Genomic DNA, 19,929 nt, shown 5'->3' with positions numbered 1-19,929 from the left:
TATATAGCCACCAACACAGATTTGCAAAATGCACTTTGACTTAATTTTAGAGTTGCCTAATATTCTTGTGATAGCTGTAATAGGCTCCAAGACAGACTTTACACTGCTTTAAACATGTTGTTATTTATGTTCCAGCCCCAGTGAAAAGGGATGCAATATGTGGCCAGTATTTAAAATGAAAGAAATGCCCAAAATGAAAGTGGGCAAAGAAAACTGAGAGCTTTTTGCTTCAGAATAATGACAGTCCCAATGGGATCATTAATTTCCCTTAGAGCAGCTTGTTATTTTTCAAAGATATTATATTTATGCAGATTTAACTGTAGGAACATCATATTGTTGTAATTTCTCCAGTGTGATGCAGCTCTAATTACTCACTGCTCAGAGCATGAAAAGGAAATGAAAGATGAGCAGCAAGTTAATTTTTACTTTAAAAACGGAGATAAGTTTTTAAAGAGTAAAATTAGACCATTGTGTATCAGACTGGGAGCAGGGATAGATTCCATGGAAAGAGGAGCTGCAGTAATTGTGGATTTTCCCAGGAGGGTTTTGCCAGAGGTGAGCCACAGCCTGGAAGGAGCTCGAGGTTATTTACAGCAGGATGAAAGCAGCACACCCTGAAGAACTCCCACCAGGGGCAGGAGCTGCAGCTCTGTGCTCTGTCACCTGTTTCTCTGGATTCACCCTTCATCTGCCTGCACACATGAGCTCTGACAAACCTTCCCCAAAGCTGAGGATGCTGTGGTGCCCTTGGGGTGTCTGGCTGCTGGATCACAGGTGCTCCAGGGCACATCTCCCAGCAGCAGCCCCAGGGGCACAGGCTGCTCCTTCTCTCTCCTGCCTCTGCTTTGTGTCTTGGGCTCATGCTCTGCCCTTTCAGCCACCCAGTCGTGTTCCCAGGCTAAGAAAGACATTTTCTGCCTCATTCTTCCTTGCCTTTCCAAGGCTGTACACATTGTTGGTCCCTGCAGACATTCAAAGCTCCTGATCCCTCTGAGGGCTGGAGCAAAATGCTCAGAGCAAACAAACTCTGAGAGCTTCAACACACCTGGAGAACAAAAGCTCCTGATGTAGCAGCAAGGAGCAGAGATCTGAGCAGGTGCCTCCCCCAGCCACAAAGCTGCAAACACCTCCTGCTCCTGAATTCTGAATTCTGAGTTTGAGGGGATTCACTGCTATGTCCACCTTATTTTTTGCTTTTGTAAGCAAAGTCCCTTTCTGTAAATGACCCTTTGTTATTGCACAGTGAGGTTCAGGCAGGCAGCTCAGTGCCATGCAGAGCTGGCAGTGCAGCTGGCACAGCAGATGCTCTGGTGGTTGCTGCAGTCACTGGGATGCTGTGAGCCAAAAACAGCCCAAGCACACGTCAGAAAATCCCAGGGGAGCAAAGGCTGCCCTGCCCTGCCCTGCCCTGCCAGCTGAGCAGGATCAAGCCTCAGATTAAACTGAAATAAACAAATAAGCAAACATTTTAAAAAGGAGATAGAGCACAAACACTTTTAAAAGGAGCTAGAGTACACAGGGTGCCTGTGGGCAAGGATGATGCTGCAGTGATGACACAGGGACATGCTGGCACAAATAAAAGCTGTGTCTTTGCCCTTCCCTTCCCTCCCAGCTCTCAAATCAGTCTGGACATGTCCTTTCCAGCTACAGGGGTACTCAGCACAGGTGCCAGGGTGCTTCAGTGGCCCTGGAGGGATGGGCAGGCTCTGGTTTGTCCCTGGCTCCTGCACAGACAGTGTGACAGTGCTCCTGTGTCAGTGTGACCGACAGTGTGACCTGCTCCTGCTCCAGCAGCACCCTCAGCACAGCCCTGCCCATCCCACACCCAGCCAAAGCTGTGCCAGGACACCTCTGTGGGAAGGTAAAAAACCCATCAAAAAATCAAACAACACAGGCAAGCTGATTGTTCCCTCCAAACTGTTTGGAGGAACCTGCTCAGACACAGGGAGATGCCAAGTGCTCACATTGGCAGCACCTGGACCAAGTGCAGGGCATGAAATGGGGCACATCCACAACAGGGACAGGAATTAAACAGAAATTGGGTGCCACTGTTCCATTCTCACCTAACAACGGCCAGAACAAAGGCAGGAAAAGGAATTCCTTGGCTCAGTTGTCATGACAATGCTCTTGGAAAATCTCAGCCACAGGAGCAGCCCTCACTGCCTGTGTGGCTGCTGCTCTCCCCTTTAGTGCAGCTCTGGCTCCCAGACCAGCTCCAGGATGGAGCAATCACAACATGGGCTGCATGTGCAGCCAGCAGACACCAACAGTGCAGCTCATAATGCATTGCTGTAATTAGCTTGTGAAATGAGCACTGCATGGGGAACTCCTCAGGCCATAGCATTGCAGAGAGAATGGGATAATTGCAGTGTGGTTGCATTGTATTTCTTTTTTATTCACGATTTTCATTGCTTATAATCTTGTTAAATAGTGGCAAGTACAAATGTTCATAGCAGAAAAATTAAGTGCAGATGCTACTGCCATGTTAAAAAAAAAAAAGAAAAAAGCAACAACAAAACCCAAATATGCTATATTTTTTTCTGTTAGTTCTACTTCTATGGTGGTCTTTGGACTTACACTCCTAGGATAAAAATGCAGCATTTCAATGGAAAATTATCTTTGATCAGAATAAGATGATAATTTTGCTCTTATTCTTAATATATATTATGCTATTATATTAATATTTATATATTATTTGCTGCTTAGCTCTAATCACAGTTCTGCTATCTCTGAAGTTTGCCTTTTGCAGCTTTCCCAAAACCTCCTGATTTTGTAAATTCCCACACACATCCTGGGCACTCACTGGGAGCTCAGGCACAGAAGGCTCTCATGAGGGCACAGCTGCATTAAATGTTCCTGCTTCAGCCCAAGCATGAGCTGGCCCAGGGCAGCACCACTGACATTGAAAGGACAAAATTCATTAAATGAGCCTCTTGCCATCCTCCAGTCCTTGCTGAGGTGACCCAAGGCCACCTGTGCCAGCTCATTTGTCCCCAGAGTGGTGCAATGTGACCCACAAGGGGTGGTGGGGAGTGCAGATTCCTGCAAGGCTGCAATTTGCTGGCCATCAAATAGGTGTGGATGGCTTGGCAGATCCAAAATTACAGTGCAAGTAGGAGTACAGGGGAAATTATTATTGTCAGGATTTTATGGAGAAAATAACCATGTAGAATGTATTTTAAGGTGGTAGTTTAGACAGGAGCATGATAGCATCATAAAGCATAAGAGGAAAACTTGAGGCATTTAAAAACATCAGAGGAAAAACGAGAGTGAATTACTACTGCCTCTTCTTTCCTAGTTATTTGTTGTCTTAAATGATATGTGTGTGCCTGAGAGAGCATTTTTAAATATATTTCCTTTTTTTCTCTTCAGGTAGGTTTTACAAATGGAAGAGCTCACAGTGCTGCTGTATTAAGGAGTAAAAATAAAAATCTGTGAGTGTTTACAAGTGCCAGCCAGAGAGAACAGGTAAGTAACTGCATCCCTCCAGAAGATGAAGGATGCCATCAGACCATGTGCAGCCACCAGAGCCAGCAAACTCCCTCTGAAACCTCCCACCCCTCCTCCCAGAGCCTGCCAGAGCAGACACACACCCCTATAAGTAGGTTGGATTTATGATGGAACCTTCTCAATGCTCCTTTGTGCATCAGCTCTGCCTCTGGAGTGAGGGGCAGGTCCAGGTTAGAGATGCAAGGAGGTCAGGATGCACCAAGATGGTTCTGGTGCTTCTGTGGAGCAGCCCAGATCCTCAGGGATTTATGGAGCCAGAGCCTGAAGTTCACCTTAAATTGCACTGCACAAGGAGCTCCCACACAGTGGGACAGGCAGGGCTGTGAGATGCTCACCCACAGCATTGCAGTGTGTGCTCCCCAGGGCCAGCGTGGGTGACACCCCACATGTCCTCCATTTGTCACAAATGAATGTCACAAACACGTCCTTCAGGGAGGAGCTGAATGTCAGCATTTCCTGGGCCTTGTTAGCCAGATCCACACTGTGCTAAGGATTTCTAGAGGGAAACAGGAGGTCTGAGTGCATGGAGAGAGGCAGTGGGATGGGAAACACCTCATGTTCCCCAGGTGGCAGAACAGCTTTTTTTGGGAGCTGTTTGTTAGCTGAGCTCTCAGCTCTGCCTACTGGCCTATCACTGAAAGCTGGTGCCTGATGAATGAAGACATGGATGAAAGGCTAAAATGTATTTAGGCAACTTTCTAGGAAGGATTTTCTCTCTTTTTCAAAAGTACAGTCAGGATCTGCTCTGAGACTACCCCAACAATTTCACTGCAAATCACCAAGTGGGAAGCTGATGGATGAAGTGTGTGGTTGACACAGAGAGGCACAGATTGATCTCACCCTCGGGGGAACTCCCACAGCTTCCCAAGTTATCTTTCCCAAATTCCAACTTTGGAAGTTTTGGAAGTTTTGGATGACAAAACACTGCCTCCCAGTGCAGGACAGGGGGACAAGGCAGAGCTGGGCATCTCCCAGGGCTGAGATCTGTCCCTCATGGAAGAGCTGGCTGTGCAGAATGCTCTGATTGCATCCATGTCCCAGCAGGCTGTGTCTGAATGAGTGGCTGTGTCAGGGTGTGGGCAGCCAAAGCCTCAGACAGTGAAGCTGGAAAGGCTGGGAAGCCCCCAGATCCAGCTCACCATCCTCCTCCTCCTCTGCCTCCTGGAACATCCACTGCCCATGGGCTCTATCCAGCCCTGAGCAGCTTTCACCACCCAGTCCCTTTCAGACCCACAAACTGCACTGACACTCTGTGGGCTGGCTGTGGCACACATCAATAAATACAGCAGAGCTCACTGCAGGCACAGTCTGAGAGCATTTCAAAATCTGCAGGCATTTCTAGGTGTAAGTGAAAAACAGTTCCTCCCCAGTGAACAGTTTCACAGGTGGTACAAACCAGCCTGGATGCTGATTCCAGTGGGGCAATGCAGGTTTCTGTAATTTAAAGCTCTGTCCCAGAGCATTTCGGAGGTGGGGCTCCCTTCATGCCACTCCCAGGGCGTCTTCATGTCCCAGCACTCCCTGGCTAGGAAATTGTCAGCCAGGAGTGTGAGTTACTTCAACAGCTACAGCACTTCAGACAAAACCCAGCCATCTGCTCTACCCTCTAATTACAAATGCAGAAAACATAATTCACAACCAAATCACATATAAAAAGGCAAGAAAATGAGCAATTAAAATGCACATTCTGCCAGGCAAATCAAGCTTCCCTTCCCAGCCAGGCTGTACCACTGCTGCTCTGGCCTGTCACAGGCAGGGTCAGGATTAGTCCTGGATCACTGGAGAGCCTGGTCCTGCTGCTCTGTCGATAGCAGCTTCCAGCATCCTTCCAGCAGCCTCCCAGCAACCTCCCAGCCTTCATCCCCTCCTCGACCAGGGGCTCTCTCCAGCCCCAGCCTGCTGCTCTGCTCACCAGTGTCTTGCCAACCCTCAGGATCACTTTTTCCAAGGGAGCAATTTACCTTTCCAATATGCAGATGGATCTTTGTTGTTCCCCACTCCCTGCCTCTCTTCTGGAGTGCTCCTGGCTCACAGGTGGACACAAACTGGAGGGAATAAGCAGGAATGGATGGTGCTGTGTTTGCCAGCAAGCACCCCAGGCTGAATCCATCCGTGGCTGCACTCAGTGAAGTTATCATCCCCTCTGGAGTGTGCATTAACATTCCAGCATCATTTATACTCTACAAGTAATTCAAGCCCACAGGGGCAATCTCTTGCATGTTCAAAATTCAAAGTCTCCTTCTGTAACATCAGCTGGCTCAGAAGGACTGAAATGCATCTCTGAGGGTCCTTGGGGAGGGATGTTCCACTGGGGAGAAGGATTTGACCTGGCCCCCACATGCCTGACTGGGAGGCTGGATGACAGACAGCTCTGTCCGTCAGTCTGTCCATCACTGATGTTTGCCAGCTCTGTGTGTGGGAGATGGGGCAGAGGGGACTCAGCAGCCTCAGATTCAGCACCAGCAGAGCCCTGTGACCTCCCTCTGCTTCACAGCTACACTGAAACCAGGATTGCAGGGGTCCCACAGACAACCAAAGAGCTCCTAGCAGGGTTGAGGATTTTGTCCTTCCCCTTTGCTTAGCAGCCCCTGTGCTGAGTCAATACCCATCCCCTATAACTTTTTTTTCCCCAAATATTTGGATATTTTAAAAGTCAAACAAAAGACATGCAACAAGTTATAAATTCAAAGGAGACTTTTTTAGGTGCCAAACAGCAGCTGAACTGTAGTTATGGTTATTATACCTAAACAGACATAAAGCTATAATGTGGATCAACACATTTTATCACAGTCATTCACTGAACACTGAGTCCATGCAGCTTAGCTATTGCCTTTCTACAGCCCTGGAAGATTTACCCTAGTTTCAGATTAATCTGGAACTTTATTATGTAGTTATTTTAATCTCACTTTATTTCATCACTGCTTGGAGTCCCATTATCAGAGTGAGATCCTGTTAAGATACAGCAATGATGAATGGTGTTAGAACCAGCTGAAACAGAATCCAAATCTGTTTTGCTATATGCAGTTAAAAAATATCAAGAGAGCCTTCATGATGCATTATAGAGGGATAAAGGGGTTCCTATACAACCAGCAGCTCTGGGGACAGAGGTTTCCTGCATGATTGCACCGAGTCCTTTGTCTTGCCATGAGGTTTTTGGAGGTGGAATTGCTGTTGAAGGGAGCTCTGAGAACAAGCCTGGTGCTTGGGGCTGCAGCCTTTGCCCTGTCAGGGTGCTGCTCAGACATTCCCTGGCGGGTTCCGTTCCTCAGGAAGGAAACCAGGGGAGCGTTAAAGGCAGTCAAGTGCTCTAAAGCACAAATTTACATTTCATCTGCCAAGATACTCAAAGCATATAAATACCTAAATGCTACCCTGAAACAGAATATTTTCCTAAACTGGGACTGAACGTTTTTAGGACATGGTTAAAGGATGAAAGGCCACATGAGGCTATTTGGGAAGAGGCAGGGAAGGCTGTTACCCCAACAGAGCAGTGCCAGCCAGCACTGTTCATTGCCAGGTGTGCTCATCCCAAAAAGGGTGTGCTCATCCCAAAAAGGGTGTGCCAGCCCAAATGGTGTGCTCATCTCCTGCCCCCGCTCCGCAGCTCCTGCTGGGACACCCTGAGCCAGCCCCAGCGAGGGGACAGAGTCACACACCCACCCCCGAGGGCGATGCCCGGCCCGGGGGCCCCTGCACGGCCCGGAAGCTGCAGAAGGGATGGGTTCGGGTGCGGGGGAGCAGCCTCAGCACGGGCAGAGCCCCGCGCAGCGCAGCGGGCACCGCCGCCCGGTCTGCACCGTCCTCTAGCGGCCACCGGGCCCGCTCCACCGGCCACAGGGCAGCCCCTTCCCTTCCCTTCCCTTCCCGGTGAGGTGGCACTGCCACCCTCGCAGGGACACTGCAGCTGTCACACTGCTCACACCAGCAAGGCTCCTTGTCTCCCTCTTAGAAACTCCAGCTCCCGGCCATCAAACCTCAGTTTCCAGCACCACAGCACCTGGGATCTCCCATCCCCAGCCCAGATGACTGAAATGTAAATCCTCACACTCCCAGCGTGCAGGAAACTGATGTAGGAAAACAGATGTGATGATTCATTTGTTTTGTATCTCTGAGCCCAACACTCTTTCCCCATGAGCAGCCCAAGAATGCACCTTGCCACCCACCTCAGTATTTGATAAAAGTTACAGGAGCAGCTGTGATTGATGCTCCTCCTCACACAGCGCTCCAGCCGCTCTCTGGATAACGTGTGGTGTTATTGAGGCATCAATTATCTTCAGCACGAGCACAGCTCCATTAGCAGGCCTGCAGCCTGCTCCTTTTGATAAGGTTCACTCTGTGCATTTATCAACAAAATGGGGATAACCAGCAGGACACGGAGTCTGCAGCTCTTAACTCTGTTAGGACAGAGATGACGTTCACATCTCTGCATGCACCATCAAGCAGAGCATCCTGTCTGCTGGGGTTTATTCCTCTGCAAGAGGAAGGCAGTTTCACTCTGATTTTATCTCTTTTGGCTCTATTCACATGCTCCAGAACTCTTTTTAGAGGCGCAAGCATGGCCCAGGGACAGGGCAAAGAAACTGCAGAAAAGCAATTCTTTTTAGTAATAGGTCTCAAACTTTCTTCATAAACTACACAAAGATAGACTCTTGGCTTATTAATAGCAGTAAATCTCCAAGTCCAATAGGCTTCAGTTAATGAATATTGATTATGATAGTGCTGGAAAAAGCTAGTGTCAGTTGAACTGAGATCCTGTAGCCCTTTTTGCCTGAGCAGGGCTGTAAATTAATTGAGAGCTTGTTTTTCAAAATTAGGTAGAGGAAAACACAGGGGTTATGACTGCACTGTAGCTCTCACTATCTCAGGGATATGAAACCACCTTAATGCTAATAGCAGCACTTATTTACAGATGTAAATTTGCTCTTCCCTCTATCTCCCACTGAATATCTTAAAAGTAAGAATCTAAGCTGATTAACAGAAACATTGTGGCCACCTCAACCTTTGACTCCTCAGATAAATCACATCATGCTCTTGCTGAGCAGCTCTATTTTGCAGCCAGGCTGGGATGCCTTTGAATGGAAGCTCAGGAAAATAAACCAAGGGCAGTCCATTGAGTCAGAGACCTTATTGTTACCCTCTGGTGGGGGACCAGGGCAGTGATGGGTGGGGAGGCTGCAGGGTTATGTCAATGTTTTCATAAAACTATGTTTTATGCTCATTGAAATAGCCCAACAATAACAAAACCCCCCAGAACAGCCCTCTCCCCCCTCCCCACATCTGATAAAAACCAAATAATAACAGGAGTGACTTATGCACTCACTGCCTGGTACTTCAATCTGGCCTTCTAGTTAATACACCCCATGATTACAGCATCTATAATCTACAGTCTGTGGAGACCTGGAGAGCAGGAGCAGCAGCAGGTGTGCAGCCTGATAAGGCTTGCTCACTCTGTGCAGATGAAACTTTCAATATTTATAACTGCTGATTTTTTTCCTAGATGCCTCCTATTTGAGGGGAAAGGGGTGAAAGTTGAAAGATAAAACCTTGATGAAAGACAAGGTGGAATGTTTTTCCAAGTACAGGGAGGAGCTTAAAGCTATCTGCACCTAAGAGCTGGTTTAAAAATGCAGCTCAGGTAAGAACAGCATCAGAGCTGGGGGAGTCTGTGGAAGACCTTCAAGGCTTGTCTGAAGTGCACCCAGGCTTTCAGCTGTAAGCTCCTCTGAGCTGTCTGTGGTTTGATTGTCTGCACCAAGCACAGTGGGACTGTGCTGGGGCTGCCAGGCATCATCACAAAATAATTAAGTCACCCCAGGTCAGCTGCAGATACTTCAAGTACATCACTAACAGCATTTCCAGCTCAGCACTGAAATGTGCTGAGGAATCTGGAAACACCCTGTGTCAGCCTGAGCCTCTGCCCCAGTGCCAGCAGGAGCTGCCAGGGGCACCACACACTCCCAGCACACTGGGAATGCCCTGGAAAACGTGAATTGCATCCTGCTCCAATGCAGGCACTGCTCACTGCAGTGTGGCCTCCACAGCTGGTGGAACACTGGAGATGCTGGTGCCTTTGCAGTCCTCCTCCTGGAAAACACAGGGATTTCCATTTCCTTTTTTCCATTTCCTTTCCATGGCATCCCTTTTCCTGGTGCTTTCTCAGACAAAGGCAGCAGAGGGCCACAGCACAAAGCAGGAGCTGCTGCTTTCCAACATCCCCCACCAAATCCATCTGCCCCTTGTGCAGGGTGTTCCTGTTGGTGCCAGGAGAGCCCAGAAGGACAGACAGGCACACAGGTCACACAGCCCTGAGGACAATGCTTACCTTCTGTCCATGTAGAAGAACACAACCAAACTCCCTCATTTTCAGCACTTTGAGATGTGGATTTGCCCCATGCCCAAGTGGTTTAATATTTGTGCATTTAAGAAGAGCCCAACACTCCTGAGTGCCAATATAATCACAGAAGTGAATGACACTGCTCACCAGCAATTACATACAAACATAATTCAGCTATAACCTGAATAAAATAAAACCATCAGAGAAAGCCATTTTACACAGACATTCATCCTTTCAAATATAGTCATTAATTCCATCTGAGATGATACACTGCCCTCTTTCAAAGCGAGCCATGTGGTTCTCATTGCTACAGCAGGGCACCTCAAGATGTTTACCAAACACACAGAGACAGAACCCCATGACAAAGGGAGATACATCTTAAAGATGAAATACAAGGCTTGGGTGAACCTGAACTGAGGCCTCTCAAGTTGAAAGTTCCATCTCAACCATTCTGCCTTCCCACCTCAGATACCACAAGTCAAAGAAAGAAGAAAAGCAGGCTGGCCAGGGAGGAGGCATTGCCCTTTCACCAGAGAACAAAGAAAGAGACTTCCAAAGAAAAAGAGGAGAAATATCAATCCTCAGAAAGACCCCATCTGAATTCAAAAGCATCAGAAAGGAAAAAAAAAAAAAAATGTAGAGCTCTACACTGTGAGGACACGTCCACTGTTTGGAAAGCATGAAAAAACTGGATGAAGAAAATGTAACACTTCAGTGTCTCCAAGACAGCTGCAGTTTTCCTTGACTTAACCAGACTTGGCTGCCAGAAATTAGATTTTTTGGCCTCTGCTTTCTTGATTGTAATTTACTCTTCCACAAAATATGATTTCAAATTATGCAAGCAGAGTTTAAATCTAAGGAGGTAACATTAAATTGTTGAAAGTGAGTTTTAAAAAAGTCCTGACTTCATCTGTGAAGTTAATAATGAGTTTATCTCAAACTTAAAACCTTGGGGGGAAACCTCATCAAATGGAATTTGTGCATGACTTCTGGAAGTATATGAAAAACCAACAAAAGCATCCAGTAGCAGTGGAATTAAAAAGTTATTAGCCCCTGGATACACTCTGGCCAGAGCTCCTAGAACACATGCTGCAAGCAAAACCACAGCAAGCTGCTTATCATTCTGAAGCAAAACTCAAGGATTAGCCTCCCACTGCACATCAGCTGGCCTCCCTGCTACAGCAGGCACCAGGATTATGTTCACTTCCAAAGCTCATGAGCATTTGGAATCCAGCAACCTCAGTGCATGAGATGGGTGTAGAGGAAGGAACACCAGCAACATTTCCTAGATGGATTTACTGAGCACCTTCTGAGCTGTCAGACAAACCAGTTTCAATGCCTTGAACGTGGGAGTGCTGAGTACAAGGAATATAAACATCCCTCTCAAGATGAGCTTAAAAATGCATATAAAAATATAATTATAATATATCAGGTGTTTACATTTATGTATTGAAGACATTTATTACAAACAGGCTGTCAGCTCTCACATAAGTAAAACATCTGAAAAATAAGAGCAGTCAGAGAATGCAATTCCCCTCAGTCCCATGGAACAGCAGTGAGGTGTCTGTTGATGCAGCTCCTGGTCACAGCCAGCAGCAGCTCTGGGGGAAGGACTGGAATCCCAGCCATGAACAAGTCCAGAAATCCTTGCTCTGAGGAGAAATCCCTCCCAAATACCAGGTGGCAGTCTGCAAGTGTGAGAAACACAGCAAAGTCCGTCCAGGAGCAGTGGCAAGGGGCACTGCAGCTCAGACAGTGCAGTTCTCCTCACAGGGAAGGGCTGCAGAGCACATGGGAGCTTTCTGTGTGTCCCTAAGATCCAGCTGCTGACAGATGTGTTTTGGTAAGAGATGGCATCAGTCTAAACTGAAGTGCTCTGCAAAAATATCATTCTTCTTCCCAAACAAACCTCGGACAGGCTCAAACTCCAGGGGCACATCAACAGCCTTTTTCTTTACTTCTCTATCAAAAAGCTACAAAATAAAAACCAGAAAATACTGTCAAAATTCAGCACAGGCTCTTCACCCCAATAACACTGCACACTCTAAAATCTTAAAACATCCAGCAAATAAACACTTCAAAGAAAAAAGCCAACCCTGTCACCACTGTTGCTCATGCTGTTATTTAACAGACCATCTTCCTGGCTTGCCCTGGTAACCAAGTCAGTGTAGCTCCCTCCCCAGCAGCAAGGCAGATAACAGGACATGGCTGCTGCATCCAGAACCTCCTTTCCCCTGGTTCCAGTCATTCACAAAGGCACAGCAGCATTACCTCAGCAGCTGAGAGCTCCAGGAGCCCCGATATGTCATCCTCCATTTCAGACAGGGACTGGTTCAGGACAGCAGCTGCCTTGGCCACATCTGGGTGATAATGGCTCTGGAGAGACTGGAAAAGCAAAATAAATGGGAGATAATCTAAAAGTACAGGGTAACACACACCCATCTGCACTCCCACACAGGAGTCTGCCCATTTGTGGGTCAGATCTCCAGGGACCACTAAATTCCATCAGATCCAAGTTTGCTGCACCATGCTACTACAGAGCTTCAAGAAATCCTCATTTCAGGCACCTTTCAAACATGTCAAAGGCTCCTCTCACATGGTCACATCCAGCTCAAAACAGATTCATCCATAGGCCATGCCTACACTGCAAAACCCAATTTGGCCATCTCACAGTGCCCTCATGCCACACCCAAGCTCCAGCTCCTGCACATCACTCTTGCTACAGCCCCCTACACAAACCCCTCATCCATTTCTAGAGGACAACCAGGCTCTACTCAATTCACTTCCATCATGTTCACCAAGTTCCTCTCTCCCCTCCAGAGCCTGGTCCTTTTGCAGTTATTTAGTCTGTGTCAGCTGTGAACTGCAAGTTCAAATGTGAGCTCACAAGCACCCACTAAATAGCACATAAACCTCTCCAGTGTATGGAATCCTTTGCTAGGATAGAAAATGATGCAGAGTAAAACAATTCATCTCATTTGCAAGATATATGTCAAGTAGGTTCTTGTGAGAGGGGCTGTCCACTGCCAACACATGTCAAGGAAGCAGCAAGGGCAGAAGAGACCCATACTACACCTAGATGTTAATTTTGGGATGACATACCTGGATCTCCCACAGAGAGCTCTGCAAAGCCCTGCTTTCAGATGGCTCCTCCTCCTCCATAACATATGGATCTTCTGACATATCTAAGGAAACAGGAGATACACAGCTAACACCCCCTGTGTGATGTACATAAACCCAAAGGGAACACAGCCCCAGAGCAGTGCTGCAGCCAGAGTTGCTCCTTCCCAAGTCATTTATGGTTCCAGGGACAAACTGACAAATTCCAGCATGACCCAAGAGTCACTGCTGGCAGCACTACAGAACCATGTCACTTTTAAAGAGCAGAGCAAGTAGGGCACCTGGAACAGCTTTGAGTTTAACAGCAGGAGCCTGCTGACCTTTCACAAACCCAAGGGACAGGACAAAGGCATCCTTCCAAACCTCAGAACTGCAATCTCCCCCTTTCCTCCACAGCAATGCTCCTCTTTCTGCTGCCTTAAAGGCATAAAACAAGCCCTCCCTTACCTGCTGGCCCTGCTGGCCTGTGCAGCAGCACCTTGCAGGCGGGGTGCCTGCGGAACAGGTTGCAGATGAAGGGGAGGATCATGAGCAGAGCCTCGGGAGGAGCCGTGAGCGCCAGCCGCGCCAGCCGCTTGATGAACGCTGCCACCAGGTAGGCTGGCAGGTGCCTGGGGACAGGGGACAGCAGGGGACAGCCTGTCAGAGCCCTGGCAGGACAGCCAGCAGCCTCAGGCACCCCAACAGCACGGCAGGGGGCTCATTAGGCTGCTTGGCTGTGGAGTAAAGAGAAGCTTTAGGAATTGTGGTGCTTGTGAGGGTCCCCAGCATGAGGTGAGAGATGAGAATGTGACTCCAAGTTCTCAGAAGGCTGATTTATTAATACACTATATTATACTATACTATATTATATACCATACTATAATATATTATATTTTACCATACTATACTATATTATACAATACCATATTATACTATATTATACTATATGATATTATACCATATTATACCATACTATATATTATACCATATTATATTATATTATACTATACTATATTATACCATATTATATTATACTATATTATATTACATTACACTATACTATATTATATCATATTATATTACATTACACTATACTAGACTATATTGCATCATATTATATTACATTACACTATACTATATTATATTGCATCATATTATATTCTATCATATCATATTATATTATGCTATACTAAAACTACACTAAAGAAAGAGAAAGGATACATCAGAAGGCTTAACAAGAATGAGCAATAAAAACTCGTGACTGACTCAGAGAGTCTGACACAGCTGGCTGTGATTGGTTGTTAATTAAAAACAATTCACGTGTTTGGATAAACAATCTCCAGGCCACATTCCAGAGCAGCACAACATGGAGAAGCTGAGGGTTCTCATCTTCCCAGGAGAAGAATCCTGGGCAAAGAGGATTTTTCAGAGAATATCACAGTGACAAGGAATCTCGAGTTTAAGCAGCAATGTGTTGTGTGCTTGCTGAAACAAATTTTGGGGGAATTTACATTCAGTGCATGAATAATCTCAGATCACTGAGAGAGTCAATCCTGACACATGGCACCATTGCCCCTGTACACAGCCATTCTCACAGCAAACCTTATTCAGTCCTTTCATAAACTGAGTGCTTGGCCAGGGAACCTTAATTATATTCTTCTTATGTCATTTTGTGCGTTTAATTAATACACAGGCCATGGTGTTAAATTTACATAACATTTCCAAGCACTGCAGCTGTTAATGGGAACATAAAGCTCCCATGTAGTGTAAATGTGCAGCATAATTTTTTTTTTTAATGGTAAAAATGCAAATTTCTAACAGCAATCACAACATTTAAGCCCCTTCTTCACATCAGAAAATGAAAATGACAATTTTCAGTCACTCAGGCCTCACTACACCTGCAAGGCTCAACAAAGTTACCCACAGGTCTTGTCACTCTGTCCAAAGTACACCAGGACTACAAGGGGGTTGGATATGAAGTGCCTGGTGCTCTGTTACTGTTGGTTTATTTTATAAAATATGACAGCAACTATATGACCAGCTGCCTATCCAGCTTCTTTCCTGTGTACAATGAACTGACAACATCAAGACAGGCTGTCAAACACTTCACATTTCAGTGCTTTATGTCTGCAAAAAGCCATCCATTTATCAACAGCTTTGTAATCTATAAAAACCCGGCAAATTTTACTTTTCCATTTTTACAAAGACAAGACAGAAAATTCATCACTTTCACCCAAAGTGGAACAGAGATCAAAAACACATCCATAAGCACTTGCAGCTCAAACTCTTGATAACTAACTGCAATTCTTCCTTTCTGAAAATCTATGGCTGTGAGGCAAAGCTTCAAAAATAGCACATGAAAAATTACACAAGACTACAATAATAGTCTCAGATTCAGTTTTCTCCATACAAAATGTATCTAATCCAGCAGGAACACTGAATACATTAAATCCAGACATGTGGGAGACTGCTCAGGAACAGAAAAGCAGGAGGAAAATATGTGAGCACACATAATAAAGATGCTACTTACGATGAAGACAAAAAGAGATCAGTCAGGTGGAAAAAGCGAGCTCGGTACTTCACGTGATAGATGGAAGGGTCTAACAGGCTGTACAGCTTCTTGTAAAAGTCAGGATACTCCCTGTTGAAAAAAAGGAAAAATACAACATCTATTAGTGGTGTACAGTGGGGCTGTGTCTAAATATTATTGTGCTTTCATTAAGAGCACCCCAGCCCACTGCTGGGCTCTGTTTAGCTCTCCTAGGCTTCCCTCTACAGTCACCACCTGAAAACAAACTGCAAGGTGAATTTATGGCTCTTGCAGTGCCCAGCCACCTTCAGGGTGTGAAGCCATGACCAGTGACTGCAAATGGTAGAGGATGCAGTGAAAGAGACACCAAAGACCATGGCTTCACTCTGTAATCAGATCAATGGAAATTGATTTTTAAGTGCTGAGCAACCACAGCCTAGAGAACAGACTATTTAGGTTCAGTTGTAAAAGAAATCAGACAGCCAAAAAGCTCAGCATCCAAACAGCCTGAACCTCTTGTGCAATTTGGCTTTCTCATGGGGAATTTCAAAGCCTGAAGGTGTGGTGAATCCATTTCAGTTCCTCTTATATAGACATAAATGCAAAACCCCATGTTCCTTTAAACACTATACTCTTTTTACTTACAGATTATGCTGATGAACCAAAATAAACAACCCATTTAGGGCTAGAAGACTGATTGCTCCACCTGTAAGAAAACAGGCAGACATCAACACAACAAAAATAACTAGAAAAAAAATAATCTTTAGGCTTTTTCTATAATACAATCTTCCCAGAAGGAAAGCAAAACTGAACAGCTGAAATCAGAGCCAGTGTGATGGCTGAAAGGTGAAACAATTTCATCTGCACCCCTCCAGACTCCCAAGTTTCTTACAAAGATTAAGCTGTAGTTTAGAAGACAAATGTTCAACAGCTGAGACACAAAATGTGCTGCTCTAATTCCTCAACAAAGTCATACTGGGGAGGCAAAGGTCTGCTCAGAAAGGACATTTCTGCAGCAATCTGTGGATCCTGTGTTTGGATCAGCAGCACTGGCTGAACTCTGTACTTAAAACAAATCACTCCAGTATTCTACTCTTCCCCAAAGCCTTAAAAATTATTTTCCTTACACACAAGGAGCAATGACATTGACAAACACAGGCAAAATCACCTCACTTCCAGGGACAATGGAGTTGACCCTAATTCCTTAGCTCCATCCCAGCCAAAAGTACACATATTCCATCACCCAGGGTGTGTTGCTGCATCCAGCAGAGCTTCCAAGTCCATCTGTGCCATGCTGGAGGTGCCACAGAGGATAAAATGCTGTTCTCACTCACCTATGCCATAGGCCACTGTCAAGAAATCCATCATGAGAGTGGGCTCGTTCATGTAAGGCAGGACAGAGTCGTGCAGAATGACAAGAACCTTCTTGTAAAGGCCAGGGGGCAGCTGTGAAGGACAAAACAACACAGAGAAACAAGCACTGCAGGGAGAACTCAGTCAGCAGCAGCAACCTGTGGCTCAAAAAGGCAATGCACAAGCAGAAGGGAACGTGCCAGGAAAATACAGAACAGCTTGCAGCAGCAGTTCCCAAATGGGAGAGTTTACAGGTGACACCAAGGAAGTTCATTCAAGAAGCAGGTGCTCACAGCTAACAGTGTCATCACTCAGATGGGGAAAACCACCAGGAAAAAGGCTGGGGAAGTTTCAGCTTGTGAGCAGAGATTGTTATGCTGCAGATCACCCTTATGGGCAGAGATGTTTAAGGTAGGGAAAAAAGGCTGAGGGTAAGGAGAAAAGCAGGCCATATATGAGGTCATGTATTTTGGCTGTGTGATCCCACAGAAATGGTCACTGGGCTCTTCCCACCCAACACTCAAAACATCCTGGGGTCCCACCAGCAGCTTCCTGCAAGGCTGGACACAACTGCTAAGGATCAGCAATCCTTAAATTAAAGAGCAATGCAGATCAGTGGCAGAAGTAACACTCACCTTGTGCTTCAAAAAAGTCAGCCACATTTTTTGAAACACCTGCCTGTGTGCCTTAAAACAGAATTGCAAACAGTGAGTTAAACACATTGCTACAGATAATGCTCTATTTTAAGCGACAAAATTTCAATTCTAATGCACCAAATGAACAGTTACCTGCAGCTTTGAAAATTTCAACTCCTCACAGTTATCTAAGAAGAAAGAGAAACCAGATGTTGAACTTGAAATGGATATTCAAAAAATTAAGATGAACCTTTTTAAACTTAGCCTTTTGATGCTCTAAAAACTTGGGCTGAAGTACCTAATTTGATACAAGGCCATAACAGACACCCCTGTAGACTGAGGAATGTGGATTTTTAAGACTGTTTAGAATCACAGTGATCAAAGACACAGAAATTCTTCATCAGCAAACAATAATAAAGTCTTTACACACTAGAAATCTTCACCTGATTTTCCTTTTCACACAGTTTATCATGCAGAGTTCACTAACCTTGCTTTACCATAAATTTGACCAGACTCTTTGTTTGGCATGTTAATGGGTGAGATGAGGGAAAACACATTCTGCTGGTAAAAAGGCAGCGGCCTCTGAGGAAAAAAGGAAAAAACAAACATGAAGCAAGTTCCACATCAGAGAGCAAGATGCTGGGCTTCAATATTGCCCTGTTTCCAAGTACTGAATATATTTAGGAAAGAGAAAAAGGATGACTAAAATCTACATAAATAAACTACACACTGGTATATTCTCTGTTGCAGATCAGAAAACTATCTCTGCAAAACTGGTGGATCCAATGAAAGAAAGAGGTTCTTCCTCTGCACCAAAGCAAACAGAATTAAAAGTTCTCTGTGTGTCACCCAAGCTGTGAAGATTTGGATAAAACAGAAGATAGAGCTTAGACCAGAAAGAACAGTATGTGTCTTGAAATACTTTCAAATTCAGAGTAAAGCCAGTCTTGGCATACTGACACACATAAGAAAAAAATCAATGCCTCCAGTGGGCACACTCATTTCTCTGGCTTCCAAATATTCCCATATACTACTAACTCGTCCCTGCTTCACATACAAGACACACAACCCAGAGAAAGCAACAATTTGTTACCTCCTTTGTCTTTTGCATGACCTGCCCGATGCTGGCAGTGACAGCCTTCATGACAAAGTAGCGAACATCATCGTACTCCAGGTACTCCTGGAAGCGGGAGATCAGCAGGGAGGCGTCCTCGGTGGTGGGAAGCAAACCATCAACAACCACCTAACAAAGGGTTTGGGAAGGAAAGCAACAGGTTCAGTCTCTCACAGCACTGGGCACAGGAGTTCGTGTGCCATCAGGTCACTGACAGGAGGGACTTTTCAGGTCTGCAGCTTACCTTAAGAAGGTCACATGGAAAAGTTAAAGTTCCCTTCCACTCTATTTTGATCAGTGGATACTGTGCCTCCAATTCTACAAACTTCATGAGTGTGCAGAGTGCCTGCTCCTTTAAAAAAAAAGAAAGCAACATTACAAAAAACTCGAAAAAAATCCCAAATAAACACCTAAACAAGAACAACAGGGGTCAAACCCAAAGGAGGCACCTTCAAGAGGAGGAAGAATGAAATTAAATATTATTTCCTGAGAAATCTGCATGCTCGCTGCTGGTGAGCAGAGGTGAATCAGAGCAGCAATGCTCTTTCACAGCCCTGCCTGCCCTCCCACACTGAAACACCGAGCAAGAGCCTCAAGGGACCCCCCTGAACCCCCCGTGGGTCCGCAGCAGGCTCAGGACCCACCTTGACCTGGAAGGCATCGTGCCCCATGAGCTCTCCCAGGCAGCCTATGCAGTCCCTGTAGCGGTGCCGCATCCATATCCTGTACTTGTCCTGGGCGCTGTAGCTCTCTGTGAGGGACAGACACACAGACACAGGTTGGGCTGTAGCTCTCTGTGAGGGACAGACAGACACACAGACACAGGCTGGGTTCGGGCCGGGCCGCGCCTGTCCCGGCCAGCACCGCGGGTGCTCACTGTGCTCACCGCCCAGAGAGGCGTCCTGCTCGGGCAGCGGCCCCACGAACAGCTCCCCCCGCTCCAGCAGCGCCCCGAAGAGCCGGCCGCAGATCCTGGCGGCGCTCACGATGTCCTCCGGCTCCTCCTGGCCCTGGGGAACAGCGTGTCAGAGCGGCGGCCCGGCCGCGCTGCCCTCCCTCCCTCAGCCCGCTCCCCCGGCCCAGCCGCGCTCCCTCTCTCCCTCACCCCGCTCCCTCAGCCCGCTCCCCCGGCCCGGCCCGCACCGCCAGCGGCTCCAGGAGCTCGAAGACGCGGTTGGCGCTGGAGCGGTTGCCCAGCACGGCCTCCAGGCAGGCGGCGAGCGCGGCCTCCCGCGCCATGCTCGCAGCAGAGGATGGAGGAGGAGCCGCGGCCGCTCCGCCCGCAGGCGGGGCCGGCAGCGGGGCGGGGATCGGGGTCGGTATCGGGATGGGGATGGGTCCGTCCCGCCAC

At 46.7% G+C, this 19,929-nt stretch overlaps 1 protein-coding gene across 1 annotated transcript; it reads right to left on the bottom strand.

The window, feature by feature from the left end:
• Positions 1–11,279: 11,279 nt before the first annotated feature.
• Positions 11,280–19,878, bottom strand: NOC4L (nucleolar complex associated 4 homolog). Its single transcript, XM_064727032.1, is given in 16 exon segments — positions 11,280–11,817; positions 12,116–12,229; positions 12,947–13,029; positions 13,412–13,575; positions 15,477–15,587; positions 16,122–16,182; positions 16,811–16,922; positions 17,465–17,515; positions 17,618–17,652; positions 17,952–17,977; positions 17,979–18,046; positions 18,558–18,707; positions 18,823–18,930; positions 19,223–19,329; positions 19,465–19,588; positions 19,722–19,878. Coding segments are annotated over 16 exon segments (1,527 nt in total). The 5' UTR covers positions 19,818–19,878; the 3' UTR covers positions 11,280–11,700.
• Between the last annotated feature and the right edge of the window lie 51 nt (positions 19,879–19,929).

The sequence above is a fragment of the Zonotrichia leucophrys genome, chromosome 15, assembly GCF_028769735.1.
Source record: "Zonotrichia leucophrys gambelii isolate GWCS_2022_RI chromosome 15, RI_Zleu_2.0, whole genome shotgun sequence".
NCBI lineage: Eukaryota > Metazoa > Chordata > Aves > Passeriformes > Passerellidae > Zonotrichia > Zonotrichia leucophrys.
The sequence above is the reverse complement of the archived record's forward strand: the minus strand, read 5'-3'. Positions and strand labels throughout refer to the sequence as shown.